The 16,570-nt window shown below is 40.1% G+C and overlaps 1 protein-coding gene and 1 pseudogene across 1 annotated transcript; both read left to right on the top strand.

The window, feature by feature from the left end:
- The first annotated feature begins 3,677 nt into the window (after positions 1-3,677).
- LOC113470043 lies at positions 3,678-4,875 on the top strand. Its single transcript, XM_026828186.1, has 2 exons — positions 3,678-4,049; positions 4,530-4,875. Exons 1-2 carry the CDS (start codon positions 3,767-3,769, stop codon positions 4,565-4,567), a joined length of 321 nt encoding a protein of 106 aa, XP_026683987.1. The 5' UTR covers positions 3,678-3,766; the 3' UTR covers positions 4,568-4,875.
- A 4,099-nt stretch (positions 4,876-8,974) lies between these two features.
- Positions 8,975-10,191, top strand: LOC113470042 (annotated as a pseudogene).
- The last annotated feature ends 6,379 nt before the right edge of the window (positions 10,192-16,570 follow it).

Here is a 16,570-nt window from a genome sequence, read left to right as displayed (position 1 = left end):
ATGTCGTCCTCGTCCGAATCCTCGGATCCCAAACTTTCCGATTCGGCACCAGAGTCCGACTCCAAGTCCTCTGATGGGGCGGCGGCCGAAAAAATTTCAGAGTCCGAATCCTCCTCTGGGGTGGGGGGCCGAGATTCCAAGTTTTCTGGGGCCGAAGTGGTGGGGATCGGGGACTCGAGTACAAGTCCAGTTCGCCGTTGCTTCATTTTCTCAGTGACCCTGGCCGTGTTTTTGTTTTGTTTTTTTTTTTTTGTTTTTGAATATGCCGACTCTTATTCATAGGCGGTTCTTGCCTAAATTTTTGGGGGGGCTTGCTTTTGAAGGTACACCTTCAAAATTTTGATTTAGCTTTATATAAAAAATCTGGTGTGAACATCACACGACTTTCCCTATCCTATTCAATGATGCTTATTTGAGTATTATTTTACCCTAACTATTTGATTTTGATTTTGATTTTTGAATATGACTTTATTTATTTTTTAAATTTACAATATACATTTTATCCATTCTCCTATCTATGCTTATTCTAAGGATCAAATATGACAAGATGAGAGGATGGATGCAATTTTATGGCTAAGTCTACTATCTACACTAAAGACCAGGAAAAAAATCTGGTCTTTGTTTTGTAGATAGCAGTCCTGGTCAGTTTCCTTCTTTCTTTGATTCCTTTTCCTTTTTATCATTCCTTTTCCCTTTTACTTTCTATCACGTCAAATCCCCATTTGCTACGGATCCGATTGTATTGAGATCCAATCGTCAACTGGATCCGATCGATGAATAGATGTGATTTTTACCGAGATCCGACGCACGTCAAATCCACATTTGTTACGGATCCAATTGTATTGAGATCCAATCGTCAACTGGATCCGATCGATGAATAGATGTGATTTTTACTGAGATCCGACGCACGTCAAATCCCCATTTGCTACGGATCCGATTGTATTGAGATCCAATCGTCAACGGGATCCGATTGCATCAAGATTCAGCAAGCGTCTTAGCAATCGTCGACTGGATCTAATCGACCAATAGATGTGATTGCACTGAGATCTATTGGTTACTGGGGCACGGTGCCGCGGTGGTGGTGGTGTCCCTTTAATATCGGCCCGTCGAATCGCCGGCCATTCAGTTTCCCGTTTGTCGACAATATGGCAGCAGTTCCAATAATTGTTAATGCGCGTCTAGAAATTGAGGCGGCTGAACTTTGTTCGATAGAATTGTGCGCCCGATGCAAGTTTGAACTCAGGCAGACCGATCATAGGTGTCCGAGAATTTCGCTCGAGGACATTGACAGTAATCGCTGGCGGGTAGCTTCATGTGCTTTTTCGCCTCAACTCGCCACCGAGCAGCGAAATGAATTTCCCGAAACGATTGCCGCCCAATTCATTTCTCCCGGCCGCTGGCACATCAAAATCTACAACACCCCCGACGTTGTAATCACCGAGCGAATGTTCATGTCTGCTGAATTTCGCTACAACTTGAATCGAGACCTCGCCCCCGGTAATGCTATTTGGATTTGCTATTCTTTGACCGGCGTCGAAAGATACAATGCCGAGCGCGAAGACCAGCCCGACTACGTGGACAATATTGCGCATGTCCATATAAACAGGAAAATCTTCGGCTAGTCCTTTGGTGCAAACGGTGCAGCCTCTACCAAAAAGACCATTACTCCAGCTGGTCGAAGATTCTTCTGATGAGGAAGAGGTTGAAGAACTATCGAATATCGACGATGCAATAATTGCCGCCGCGCTTGCAGCCGAGGAATCTGATCAACCCGAGGAGGAAGAAGAGGAGGAGGAAGATCACTTTGTACGATTTGGAAGTTTGCGTCCAAGAGATTTGGAATAAAAAAAAAACAGACTTGGTTTCAATTTTTCCCAATCCCTTCACTCGACCCTCTTTCGACGCCAGGTGTCTGACGGAATGATTGGTCGGTTGGCTGTAGAGAGAAAATAATAAAACCAATTTTTCGTAATTCAATTTCGTTTATTCTTATCTACAATATTTACAAGATACTATCCACAATATTTACAAGTTGGGTTTTGTGGTGTCAGGTTCGAGCGAGCATCCGCTATCGCGAGAAATATTCTGCAACGTATTCAGATAGTAAGCATTATTGATCCGTGTAGTTTTTGAGCCCGAAGAAGACGAGGAGGACGACGACGACGACGACGCCGCCGACTGATGATACAATTGTTGTTGTTGTTGTCTCGCTCGATAGGCGTTCATGAGATTGTTTCTCATTACAGCCATAACGTCTCTGCCCTGCGAAACACCGCCACTGTTGTTGCTACTGCTGCTGCTGCTGCCGCCGCCACCAAAAGTAGGATTTGACGTCGGCGAAGAGCGACGGTTATTGTTGTTCATATCGCCGTCTGGTTGTTGTTACGACACGCGTATCATCAAGCCACAAGCGGTTGTCACGAGTGTCTGTCATCTGGAACACATCAAGCCACAAGCGGTGTTCCTGCAAGCCTTCTTCCGAATTTCTACGAGGTACATCAAGCCACAAGCGGTCCCGTAAAGTTCACCTTTCCTTCCGACTTCCTGTAGAATCCCGAGCCACAAGCAGTTCTATTAGTCACCTGAGTTAAGTAATGGCCCATATGCCCTCATATTTAACCATTCAAAGCGTCAACTCTTTTCTAACAGATCTATTTCAAATATTGGAATACGTAAACAAACCAAGGATCACACTTAAGATTTGACATCTCTTTCTTCTCAAGACATAAAAGCTCTCGAAGGAAGCGATCCCCAAATCTCAAGTACCATTATTGCCTAGGTGTTAGATGATATTAGCCTAAACCCTATGACAATCCAAATCTCAAGTACCAATATTGCCTAGGTGTTAGATGATATTAGCCTAAACCCTATGACAATCCAAATCTCAAGTACCAATATTGCCTAGGTGTTAGATGATATTAGCCTAAACCCTATGACAATCCAAATCTCAAGTACCAATATTGCCTAGGTGTTAGATGATATTAGCCTAAACCCTATGACAATCCAAATCTCAAGTACCAATATTGCCTAGGTGTTAGATGATATTAGCCTAAACCCTATGACAATCCAAATCTCAAGTACCAATATTGCCTAGGTGTTAGATGATATTAGCCTAAACCCTATGACAATCCAAATCTCAAGTACCAATATTGCCTAGGTGTTAGATGGGAATCCCAACTTCCAACAAAATCGACCAAAACCTCCAGCACCTACTCCCATGTCAGGTGTCCAGTCAATTAAACAGCACCTCAATATAGAATTCGAACATCCGGAATCATCACCGTACGACTACCAACACCCCGAAGTGTACTACGAAGATGAATCCTATGAACAACAAGAAGAGGAATATCATTCAGATGATGAAAATTTTCAGAGCAAGCCTCCAGACGATGTCAAGGACTGACCAGTACCTATCTACCTAAGTCCCCGGACAAAACCTCCCCTATGTAATACTACATGACATGAAATTTCTTATCGACACAGGAGCTAACCCAAGTTATTTGACCACCGCTAGCGCAAACAAATTCCCTTTCACCAGAGAATATGAGCCGTGTAAAGTAACAACAGCTGCTGGAAGCCACAATTCAACCCACAGCATAACCGTAACAAACGGATACTTATTCAAATCTACACTTCCGTTCAATAAAAGTGACTCACTTGTTTTACTTTTTCTTCAACATACCTTTCGCTTGTTAGACCGCCATGAACTCCACAGGGGATGAAAACCAGCTCTGTCTTAGCTTGATAAGATATTCCTCCCCATATCATGCACGAACCTCCCCCAAAAATGACCGTCTCCGTTATACAGCACTGCGCGAAACGCTCTCCAGACCTTCTGTACACTCTAGACCTTCCATCATTAGCAAACAAACACACCCTGAACTCGTCAGTGAAGAGGACTGAGTCCCACTGCTCAGGAGTCCAATCCACATGCTCGTGTGCAAATCTCAGTCGCTGCTGTCAGTGTGCTGCGGTGAGTTTTGGACCAGTAGCAGCTCTTTTTGGCACTATCCCCACTTCCTTCAGTCTTCTTCTTACCGTCAATGCGCATCCACATGCTCGTGTGCAAATCTCAGTCGCTGCTGTCAGTGTGCTGCGGTGAGTTTTGGACCAGTAGCAGCTCTTTTTGGCACTATCGCCACTTCCTTCAATCTTCTTGTTACCGTCAATGCGTGTATTCCAATATTTGAAATAGATCTGTTAGAAAAGAGTTGACGCTTTGAATGGTTAAATATGAGGGCATATGGGCCATTACTTAACTCAGGTGACTAATAGAACTGCTTGTGGCTCGGGAATAAAAAATAATCCAAATTGCCTAATTAATAAGAAAAAGTTATTATTTTTCAAAATAATAAAATAAAATAACTCGGGATAATAAGGGTAAAAGAATACCTTGTATCTTTGTTATCACCATACATAGAAGGTTACACATGTTATCAAATGAAAGATAAAATGACCCTTTGGTCTCAACATAAACTTTTTTTACATTTCTGTGGGTATCTGCGATTGATACAGGGCAGTCAATGCGTTGACATGCACATCCCTCACTCGGGCGAGCTCCTGTTGAAGCTGAACACTGTTCAAACGCCTGTCTCGTGTTGACTGCAGGGTGAGGAAGCGGACATCCCGGGGACATGTAGACCTGGGTCTGCCTGAACCAGGTCTTCGATCGTGTGAATTTGTTTCCTGGTACCTTCGGAAGACTCTAGATACAGCTGATTGGCTTAGGCCTAACTCTAGAGCCACCGAACGCTGGCTACGCCCTTGCTCTAGCAATAACACTACCCTTACACTGTCTTCCTGAGATGTTGTCATTGTAAGAACAAAAATCAAACTGAGAAATAAGCCTGAAGACATTTTCATCACAAAAAATGATTTACTGGCCTTCTTCAACATACCTTTCGCTTGTTAGACCGCCATGAACTCCACAGGGGATGAAAACCAGCTCTGTCTTAGCTTGATAAGATATTCCTTCCCATATCATGCTCGAACCTCCCCCAAAACTGACATCCCGGGGACATGTAGACCTTGGTCTGCCTGAACCAGGTCTTCGATCGTGTGAATTGTTTCCTGGTACCTTCGGAAGACTCTAGATACAGCTGATTGGCTCAGGCCTAACTCTAGAGCCACCGAACGCTGGCTACGCCCTTGCTCTAGCAATAACACTACCCTTACACTGTCTTCGTGAGATGTTGTCATTGTAAGAACAAAAATCAAACTGAGAAATAAGCCTGAAGACATTTTCATCACAAAAAAATAATTTACTGGCCACATTTCTGATGGGAAGCCTTGCGGCGTAGAGCAACCACTAGCAACACACAAAGCAACGCCGCAAGGTATAAGGCAACGCCGCATGCGGTGCGGCAATGCCGCATGCTGCAGGTTGCTGTTGCCGGTTGCTTCCTAAATTGACCCAGTGTAAAGGCACCTTAAAAAAAAATTCCGCCCATATCATATTTTAAAAGGGTTAAAAAACAAAAGACTAAAAAAATGTCGAATTCCGAAGAAAGTAATGAATTTAAAATTACTATCAAGAGTTTTATGGACGTAGTTCCAAATTTCAATGGGCAAGACCCCAATGGTTTAACAAAATTTTTACAGAGCACTGATGCTCTTTAAACAAAAGGGTTTGATCCCTTGGAAATTAATTCCGAGAAAAATCAATACTTACTACGATTTATTCGTAGTAAAATCATAGATAAAGCTGATCAAAAATTAACGCCACTAGATGATACGTATAGTGACTACCCAACGTTAAAGGCAGCGTTGTGTAAAATCTACACTGATCCCCGTACATTATGTACTCTCATTAGAGAAGCGAATAGAATGAGGCAGTATCAAAACAAAACTGCTGAAGCTTTCGTAGAAAGGTTTAATGCACTAAGGAATTCAGTGCATAAACGTATTAGATTAGAATATCCTACTAGCGATGGAACCTTGAAAGCAGCCCTAGAAAAGGTGCTAGTCACCTCATTCTTATATGAAGGACAAGGTCCTATAGGACAGTATCTAAGGACGAGACAACCAAAGACATTTATAGAAATAGCTAACTACTCGACATTGTATCGGTTCGATCATACAAAATCTACCCCACAATCAGGATCTCGTACAAACCCTCATAACCCGAACTCAGGTTTCAAGCCGAAAAATCCACCAAATACGCTCAGAAACATCCTAACAGCTCAAGCTGAGAAGTGAGTGTCAGGATAGAGTGGCGGGGAGTGTCCGTACACCTTCCCCAGCTAACTGTTATTGTTCTTTAGTTAAACTTTGATTACTTATTAAAAAATAAACCCCTTTGTCTTGTTAACCGAATTCATATTTAATCCAGTGTTATTATTGTTATCTAAACCATGGAGGGAAGAGAAGAAGGAGAGGTCAGTGGGGATGAATATGAGGGAGCCGAAATCAGAAGTGGGATTTACCAACACTGCCCCCAACCAGAGTCACAAGGAACCCCCTCAACCTCTGAAGTATTAAAAGTCATGGAGTCCATCATGACCGCACAGAACCAATCATTCCAGCTGATCTTAAATCAATTCACCAAACGGCAAAACTGCCCCCAACCAGAGTCACACGGAACCCCCTCAACCTCTGAAGTATTAAAAGTCATGGAGTCCATCATGACCGCACAGAACCGATCATTCCAGCTGATCTTAAATCAATTCACCAAACGCCAACCTCTGAAGTATTAAAAGTCATGGAGTCCATCATGACCGCACAGAACCAATCATTCCAGCTGATCTTAAATCAATTCACCAAACGCACCTCTGAGCAAAAGAGCACCTTTCTACTAGAGTTCAATCCAGATCAACGGGTTGATGCACGGGCTTGGCTGTCCACGGCTGATGTATGTCTACAAGATGGAGCAAAAGAAGGCGGTGCGGAGATGATCTTGGCCATAAGTCGGGCGATGAAGGGAAGATCGGCCCAATGGTTTGCCCAACTGACACCATGTTTATAGCCACTCCTTGGCTATCTAAAGTAGTATATTTAAGAAAAGGAAAGCACAAGACATTTTGTAAGTCGTCTGGGAAGGACTTCAAAGCCATGTTCCTAAGCGAGTATGATCTACTCGACACCCCGGCTTCTGCCGTAGCAAATTTATTCGGCAGTAGTCCCCATGGTCCCAGTAACTATGTGGCCTACGCAAGTAGGATGTTCACTGCGCTTAGTGCAAGGCTAAGGGGAGGGAGATAGATGTAGAGGGGAGGGAGATAGATGTAGAGGGGAGGGAGATAGATGTAGAGGGGAGGGAGATAGATGTAGAGGGTGTTTATAGCCACTCCTTGGCTATCTAAAGTAGTATATTTAAGAAAAGGAAAGCACAAGACATTTTGTAAGTCGTCTGGAAAAATGGAAAATGTGAACTGATTTTTATTATTCAAAAGTGAGGTTATGTTGTTTAGATTCTATAGATACATAACATCATACAGTAACACAATACATAACCACAATAGGTACATACTATTACGTAGCTATATCAACAGAGGGGAGGGAGATAGATGTAGAGGTGATATGGGGAGGAATATCTTATCAAGCTAAGACAGAGCTGGTTTTCATCCCCTGTGGAGTTCATGGCGGTCTAACAAGCGAAAGGTATGTTGAAGAAGTCCTCACAGATCATGTTCTTCCATTCGTTCCTCTCATTGGTGAAAACTTCGTATTAATGCATAACAATGCCCGCCCACACACCGGACGTTGTGTTCGAGAGTTCCTTGAAGAGGTGAATATCCCAACCCTGGACTGGCCCGCTGTAAGCCCAGACATGAATCCTATTGAGCACTTGTGGGACCAGTTGAAAAGAAGAGTTCGTGCCCGAGTACCAGCACCCCAGACAGTGGCGGAGCTCAAAATGGCTTGAGCACTTGTGGGACCAGTTGAAAAGAAGAGTTCGTGCCCGAGTACCAGCACCCCAGACAGTGGCGGAGCTCAAAATGGCTCTTGAGTCTTGAAGAGGAATGGGAGGCAATACCTCAAACGAGTGTTCAAACTCTGATCAGATCAATGAGAAATCGACTGGAAGCTGTCATTAGGGCCCGAGGAGGCAATACGAAGTACTGACCAACCAATGCATACACATTGTACTGTAAAACAACCTTGATTTCTGTTGACTCAAAATGACTTTTCTCGACACCCTGTACAAAACGTTGATTTTATGACTTTACATTGTTTTATGTTAAAATCAAAATAAATAACCTTAAAGGGAAAGAAATTCCTTCACATTTAATACTAGTTTCATTATTTTATCTCTTATAATAGCTGAAATAATGGATATTCTTTGTACACAAAAAAGTGAGTCGCTTTTATTGAACGGAAGTGTAGATCAATACCACACTCTACAACCTTCTTTATCTTCGACTTCCACGAGTTCTTTGACGGAATTCTAGGTATCTAGGTTCTCCCGATTTAAAGAAAATAAATCTCAATATACTTCTAGACAAGAACCTAACGAGTTCTTTGACGGAATTCTAGGTATCTAGGTTCTCCCGATTTAAAGAAAATAAATCTCAATATACTTCTAGACAAGAACCTACTTGCCTACTTCAGAACAAGAAAATCTCTTTACGTCTAAGACACCGAGTAGGTGAGCAAGAATTCTTGATGTCAGAACAAGGTGGAATTCACGAAAACATCGATGTTCGATACATCGATGTTTTTAAACTTCGATATATCGAGTATCCGATGTATCGTAATCAAAAACATCGATGTTCGATATTATCGGGATTTCGATGTTTTTCGGATTTTCGGTATAAATAGGTGCATTTTATTTAGCATCTAACCGCTAACCTCAGCGCGGTTCATTCAAGGTCACTACTTCCCTTCACATGGAAGTGTGTTTATGACGTGAGGGGCGTTAACCACTTTTAGGTTTACGTTTCCCCTCTTGTCATACTTTAACCAAGCTCTCGACTGCGGTTAAGAGTCGCCATTTTTTTTCTCGGTTTAGAGACGCCATTTTTCTGCACCACCTATGCTAACATCTTATGAGAAAGAGGTTGTGGTGGACATCATAGCTCTGTTGAAGCCTCTAGAAGCTATGACAAGGCAAGCTGTGGTGACAAGTACAGCACATTGAGCCAAATTCTCCCCATGATTCGATGTGGTGAAGAAAAGCTCAAAGGAGTAATATGTAAGAGCATGGAAGGCTCAGCTCTTCAGGAGAAAATTCAAAGTGAATACAACAAACGCTTTAAAGGCATCGAAAAAAATCACCTGGTAGCTGCAGCTACAATCATAGACCCCCGATTCAAACAAATTCATTTTGTTGACCCAATTGCCTGCTCCACAACAATCACCAAACTAAGAGCTGAGTTAAAGGAAGGGCAACCAAGTTCTGGTCCTGTGATCTCGTCCTCCTCATCCTCAGCTTCAGAAGGTGAAGAAACTTTTGACCTTTGGGCCCATCATAAGACAGTGGTCCATACAAAGAGGAGGAGATCAGGTGAGGGGACTTCAACTTCAGTCGAGAAGGATGAGCTCAACTATTATTTGGCGAGCCCTGTCCAGCCCCTCAACCAATGTCCAATTAGTGCTTGGGATGATATGAAATCAGTGTATCCCAACCTCTATAGATTATCAAGAAAGTACATACACTTGATTGGAATATCAGTGCCTTCAGCCAATGTCCAATTAGTGCTTGGGATGATATGAAATCAGTGTATCCCAACCTCTATAGATTATCAAGAAAGTACATACACTTGATTGGAACATCAGTGCCTTCAGAACGCTTGTTCTCAAAGGCAGGTACAACAGCAACCCTGAAAAGAAACCGATTGACATCAAAACGTCTGTCAAAGTTGCTGTTCCTCAATGATATTCTTTCAACAAAGTGATGAATACATTGTAATTTGTAAATAAAAATGAAAAATAATGTTCTGTTCCTTCTTTAATTGACCCCATTCATTTTTTAATTATTATGACATAACATTCTTTAATTCCAACAATCGACGAAACTCCCGTCTATTCCAAAAACTACCGGTACCTTCCCGTTCACAAGAACGAAATCCGAAATTAAGTAGAGTCCCTATTGGAACAAGGAATCATACGACCCTCTCACTCCCCGTGGTCATCACCAGTTCACGTAGTTCGAAAGAAACTGGATGCCTCAGGAAAACCAAAATGGCGAATGGTAGTGGATTACCGAAACGTCAATTCAAAGACGATCACTGATAAATATCCAATGCCCAACATCGAACATCTCTTGGACAGATTGCATAATTGCAAATATTTTTCAACCATAGATCTGGCGAGCGAATTCCATCAGATCGAAATGGATCCAAAGAGTATTGCAAAGACGGCATTTAACGCAGGAACATCAGCCCATTTTTAGTACGTACGTATGCCTTTTGGCCTGAAAAACGCCCCGGCCACTTACCGTTCCCGAAATATTGTTGAATTACAGCTGGTTGCCTGTTGCTAGGGGACTCTAGGCAACCATGCCGCATGCGGCGTAGTCATTTACACTGAAGCAACAACAGACGATCATAGATTTCCCTGGTGATATGAAATGTGAATTCAGTTTGTGTAAAAATGTCTTCAAGTACAGAATATCCAATGCCCAACATCGAAGATCTCTTGGACAGATTGCATAATTGCAAATATTTTTCAACCATAGATCTGGCGAGCGGATTCCATCAGATCGAAATGGATCCAAAGAGTATTGCAAAGACGGCATTTAACGCAGGAACATCAGCCCATTTTGAGTACGTACGTATGCCTTTTGGCCTGAAAAACGCCCCGGCCACTTACCGTTCCCGAGATATTGTTTCGTGTCGCATCCTTGTCACATTTGACAGGTGCAAGCTAAATTTCAAGTCTCTAGCTAATACCGTTCTCGAGATATTTTGTTTACAGACGGACAGACAAAAAAGCGGCCGAAATGCCGCCAAGCGTTGCACCGATCTTAACCAAAAGTTTCGTGTCGCATCCTTGTCACATTTGACAGGTGCAAGCTAAATTTCAAGTCTCTAGCTAATACCGTTCTCGAGATATTTTGTTTACAGACGGACAGACACACACACACACATACACACACACACACACACACACACACAGAGACACGGACCAATGGCTGAAACTTTGGATTTAGGCTCTAGGGACCTCAAAACGTGTTTTGGCACTAAAAACTGACCATCGTAAATAGGATAAGGAAAGTAAAAAATAAGATTTAGGCTCTAGGGACCTCAAAACGTGTTTTGGCACTAAAAACTGACCATCGTAAATAGGATAAGGAAAGTAAAAAATAAAAAAAACTCTTGACTTTAAGTTTTACAGATTTAAAGACAAGAGTTTTTTTATTTTTTAATAGTTTAAAGTTTTACCAAGTGTAATTTTGGTCTTATTTTAATATTATTATTATTTAAGTACATACCTACTTAACCACAAAAAATTTAAACAACAATCTAGTAGACTCATCATATGAATACACTAAATGGGTAAGTGTTGAATTATAATGCTAAAAACTAATAATTGAGATTTGAATTTACCCGCCACACGTAGTTTTCTCTGTGTTCAGTGTTCTGTTGTAACCAAGAGTTTTGATTGGTTGAGAAATCCGGGTGTGGTTCCCTCCATTTTTTTTTTGGTATTTTTTTTGAAAAGAAGAAGCAGAGAGAACTATACGTTTATCAATAAACATTGATGGTATGCCATTATTTGAATCGAGCACAGCAGCACTGTGGCCTATTCTAGCTTCCGCCCACGTAGTTTTCTCTGTGTTCAGTGTTCTGTTGTAACCAAGAGTTTTGATTGGTTGAGAAATCCGGGTGTGGTTCCCTCCATTTTTTTTTGGTAATTTTTTTGAAAAGAAGAAGAAAAAAAAAAAGAATGATGTCGTCTTTGAGCTTTGAACTGAGTGATTAAAATGTAGATCAAGTTTTACTGTGTGTCAAACACAAATCATGTGGCTCCATTTGGGATGTACTAAGGTTTGGGATAGTGTATTTATTGCCGGTTCCAGACTATATAATAAGTTACCTAGCGAAATTAGAAGAATTGAAAATTTTGATATATTTCGTTCAAAACTAAAAGATCATTTAATTGTTAAAAGTTTGTATTCTTTAGATGAATTTGATTGGATTGAATAGACAGTTCTACCCATGTACTTTTATTATTATTATTATTATTATTATTATTATTAGTTATTAGTCATGAGGTTGTGTTTATGTATCAGGTTAGGCTTGCTAGGACTTTAAAAAGAGAAAGAAAAAATCAGGGGGGGGGGATCAAATTAAGCCTAGCCTACCTACTACAGAACCACAACCTAAAGCAAAAGCTGATTGTGATCAATCAATTTGCATTCAGATCAATCTATAGCTCAATCTGTTTTCATGCAACTAATTTTTATTCTGTCCTTTTGGTTTTTCCTCCATTTCTAAATTTTATTATCTTGGTTTTGTTGATATTAATTGTCATTTTGTAAGTTGTGCACCAACTGTGTAAATCTTCCATTGCTTTTTGTAGATCTTCTAGTTTTTCTGAGTAGACCACAAGGTCATCCGCAAACATTAGATATTTGATTGATTGATATTTATGAAATATTTTTGGTAGCCTTGAGATGTATATTAGGAACATGGTTGTGCTAAGTGGATCACCCTGTATGATTCCTTTACTCTTTACTTTGTTTTATTGGTTCTTTTGAAGTTTCTAATCCATTGTGAAGTGTTAAGTAATTTTGGGTGATGATGTTGTCCCAGGTGTAACAAGCAAACTACTGAAATTTCCTACATCATGAAAAGAAGAAAAGAGTGGGACTCTCTCAGTGCAAGGCAAAAGAGAAGGTTGCGAGCTACACTTCAAGTTTCACAGATTGGGGAGATTAATGAAGAGAGAATGGAAAGAGATGAAGAAAGACTTGATCATTTTCAAAATCCTGAAACACTGATCTTAAGTGTTAGTGGCCGTGGGAATAATGAGGGTCTTTATAGTACAAGTGAGAATGCTGTTGTTGAAGGTGCAAGTGAGAATGCTGGTGTTGAATGTGGAAATGGGGATTTAAGGTACTAGGCATCGATATCAGATATCGATACCTATCGATATCAGATATCGATTCCCAATATCGATTATTATTATTATCACTCTACTACAATACTAGGCATCGATATCAGATATCGATACCTATCGATATCAGATATCGATTCCCAATATCGATTATTATTATTATCACTCTACTACATCTCCCCCTTTAAGATTAAGACTCTGTACTTAGGTACAAGTTTTAACATTACAAAATATACTTAAGTATACCACATTTTTGCCATGTACTTAGGTACAATCAACATAATTAAGCAACAGCTTACTAGGCATCGATATCAGATATCGATACCTATCGATATCAGATATCGATTCCCAATATCGATTATTATTATTATCACTCTACTACAGATACTGAGATATAAACAGGTATGGAACCTATAACTTCTAATGGTGAAATATTGGATATTGGAGTGAAAAATGGACAAAGTACGCCTGCTAGGCACCAAAGGCGATAAAAAGACTTGTAAGTCACTTAGGAGTGGGTGTAAGTGCAATACTAAACCTCTCTGTGTATCGAGACATAATGGACATTGGTCAAAGACATAATGTTTGCGTATAAAGATTTAAAGACATACATTAAATACATCGAACACTCTGACAGTGCCTGCAAAAGTTGACATAAAATGCCTCCAAACGCGATGAACAAAATGAGTTTTCATAACGAATAGTGACCTAAAAAATCCAAAAAAACACAACCCCAACCTAAAGCTGTGACTTTCGTCAGAAATGAAAAGCTCATCCCCTCTTCCCTAAAGGGGATTTAGCTAAAAAGTCTGTCAATTTTATTAATCATCACATCAGCTCTCTGACAGCCTAAATAAACGCTTTGTGGCTCATTAAATCCAAATCCAAAGCACTACCAAAACTCAAAACAATTGAAGCAACCAAAGCTCTCGGCTTGAGAAAAGTAGCATCAAAATATCGTTCATACAAAATAACAAAATGTATATTTATGTACACTTGTACAGATGTATGATATAAAGTTAAAACAATATAAATAAATACAAAAATTATACATAAATCATAACGACCTCAAGTTTTTTTTTTTTTTTTTTTTTTTTTTTTTTTTGAGAAGTCAAAAGGGTTCACGAACCCTAAGGCTAATTCCCACGAGGCCCCTCGCTTAAGGCCAAGTTCCAATATTCTGATATCCTCAACATTAATGAAACACGCCCCCTTTCTTGGAAAAGAAGAGTAGTTGATCTTCATAATCTTTAAATACTCTCAACTTTGTTTTCTAATTCTTCTTAGTCTTCTTGTTCTTTATTATTATTATTATTATTATTATTTCTAACATGCTTTTCTGTTTCTTTAATTCTTAATTTATCTTTTTCTAGGTAAGTGGATTTCTATTATCAATCACTGTGCCCAAAGTTTTTGCTGAAGAGTAGTTGATCTTCATAATCTTTAAATACTCTCAACTTTGTTTTCTAATTCTTCTTAGTCTTCTTGTTCTTTATTATTATTATTTTTTTCCTAACATGCTTTTCTGTTTCTTTAATTCTTTATTTATCTTTTTCTTTTTCTCCCTTTTCTCTTTCTTCAATTTTAAACAATGCAACTAAGTAGTAGGTAAGTGGATTTCTATTATCAATAATAATCAAGTATGTATCATTAAAAAAAAAATCTTTGGCAGAAACAGACCACTGTACCCAAAGTTTTTGCAAGTTTATACTGTTGTGAGTTATGACAGTTATGAGGTACGTTAAAAAATAAAGATTTGAAAACAAAATAAAAAATAATAAAAATCATAATAAATATGACTGAAGTAGATATTGTCAAACATTAAACCTCAACCAGCAAAAAAGTTCTTTTTTTATGACTGGCGCTTACATTGTCCCTCTTTTAGGGCGCTGGGCCGCCCCGAGGACCATAAATTATTTAACTTATGAAATTATGATGGTAAATGACGGGGAAGTTTAGGGATTGTCGATGTCGGATTGGGAAGGCATAGAGGATCTGCCTTAGCGGTCATTTTGAACCAAATAATTCTTTTTTTATGACTGGCGCTTACATTGTCCCTCTTTTAGGGCGCTGGGCCGCCCCGAGGACCATAAATTATTTAACTTGTGAAATATTATGATGGTAAATGAAGGGGAAGTTTAGGGATTGTCGATGTCGGATTGGGAAGGCATAGAGGATCTGCCTTAGCGGTCATTTTGAACCAAACAGCTAGCCGCTAGTCCCAGTTCTGAGCAGCGATAGGTTGTCCACCTCTATGTATCTTCTTTTTCTTCGCCTTTTCCCGTGTACAGACGGGGTCGGCGTTTTTCGTCAGCCCCTCAATCAGCCCTAGCTCTAGCTAGGATGATTGCTTTGGGCTGACATTTGGTTTTGGCAAAAAAATTTACGAGTGGATGCCCTTCGCACTCAACCTTTTGCTATTTCTTTATTAAGGGAAATTCAGGCTGATATACTCCCTGTTTAAAGTCCCCCTGCCAGAATAAGCTGGTCTTCTCCCTGTTTAACGTCCCCCAGCCAGACGTCTTTATGTATCTACCTATGAATAAAAAATCGTCTAGACACGAGGATTATCAGTGCAAAGTTGTCCAAAGTTGTCCAAATCATGATAGATAATGAATCATGACACATGACAGCCATGACAACTCTATTATCTCATGCCACGTTGCCACATGCTATCAAAAATGCATAATAATTCCTTCCATGCTATAAAAACAAACAGGACGTCATACTAAGAACTGCCCTCAATCAGCCCTAGCTCTAGCTAGGATGATTGCTTTGGGCTGACATTTGGTTTTGGCAAAAAAATTTACGAGTGGATGCCCTTCGGACTCAACCTTTGCTATTTCTTTAGCAAGGGAAATTCAGGCTGATATACTCCCTGTTTAAAGTCCCCCTGCCAGAATAAGCTGGTCTTCTCCCTGTTTAACGTCCCCCAGCCAGACGTCTTTATGCTCCCTGTTTAAAGTCCCCCTGCCAGAATAAGCTGGTCTTCTCCCTGTTTAACGTCCCCCAGCCAGACGTCTTTATGTATCTACCTATGGATAAAAAATCGTCTAGACACGAGGATTATCAGTGCAAAGTTTGGACAATCATGATAGATAATGAATCATGACTCATGACAGCCATGACAACTCTATTATCTCATGCCACGTTGCCACATGCTATCAAAAATGCATAATACTTCCTTCCATGCTATAAAAACAAACAGGACGTCATACTAAGAACTAATCTCATGCCACGTTGCCACATGCTATCAAAAATGCATAATACTTCCTTCCATGCTATAAAAACAAACAGGACGTCATACTAAGAACTGACGAACTTAGAAAAATGGAACGTCCGTCCTGCTTACGAAATACCGATGACCTTTCTTCGATTTCTGTGTAAAAACTTTCCACGGATTTTTTTCTAATAATAATAATAATAATAATAATAATAATAATAATAATAATAATAATAGTGCTTATTTATACTGCTCGCATAGGACTGAAAAGTCCTTTACCCCAGCAGTAGGCTACTACTATTACTGTGGTCAAATTCTCAAATTATATTGAGGATAAAATTCCCT

This window comes from Diaphorina citri, unplaced genomic scaffold, assembly GCF_000475195.1.
Source record: "Diaphorina citri unplaced genomic scaffold, Diaci psyllid genome assembly version 1.1 scaffold1357, whole genome shotgun sequence".
Taxonomy (NCBI): domain Eukaryota; kingdom Metazoa; phylum Arthropoda; class Insecta; order Hemiptera; family Psyllidae; genus Diaphorina; species Diaphorina citri.
The sequence above is the reverse complement of the archived record's forward strand: the minus strand, read 5'-3'. Positions and strand labels throughout refer to the sequence as shown.

Coding starts and splice junctions, on each gene's coding strand:
- LOC113470043 (XM_026828186.1), top strand. CDS start 3,767: ATGCACGAACCTCCCCCAAAAATGACCGTCTCCGTTATACAGCACTGC. Junction 4,050..4,529: donor TCTTCTTACCGTCAATGCGC/ATCCACATGCTC, acceptor CAGTCAATGCGT/TGACATGCACATCCCTCACT.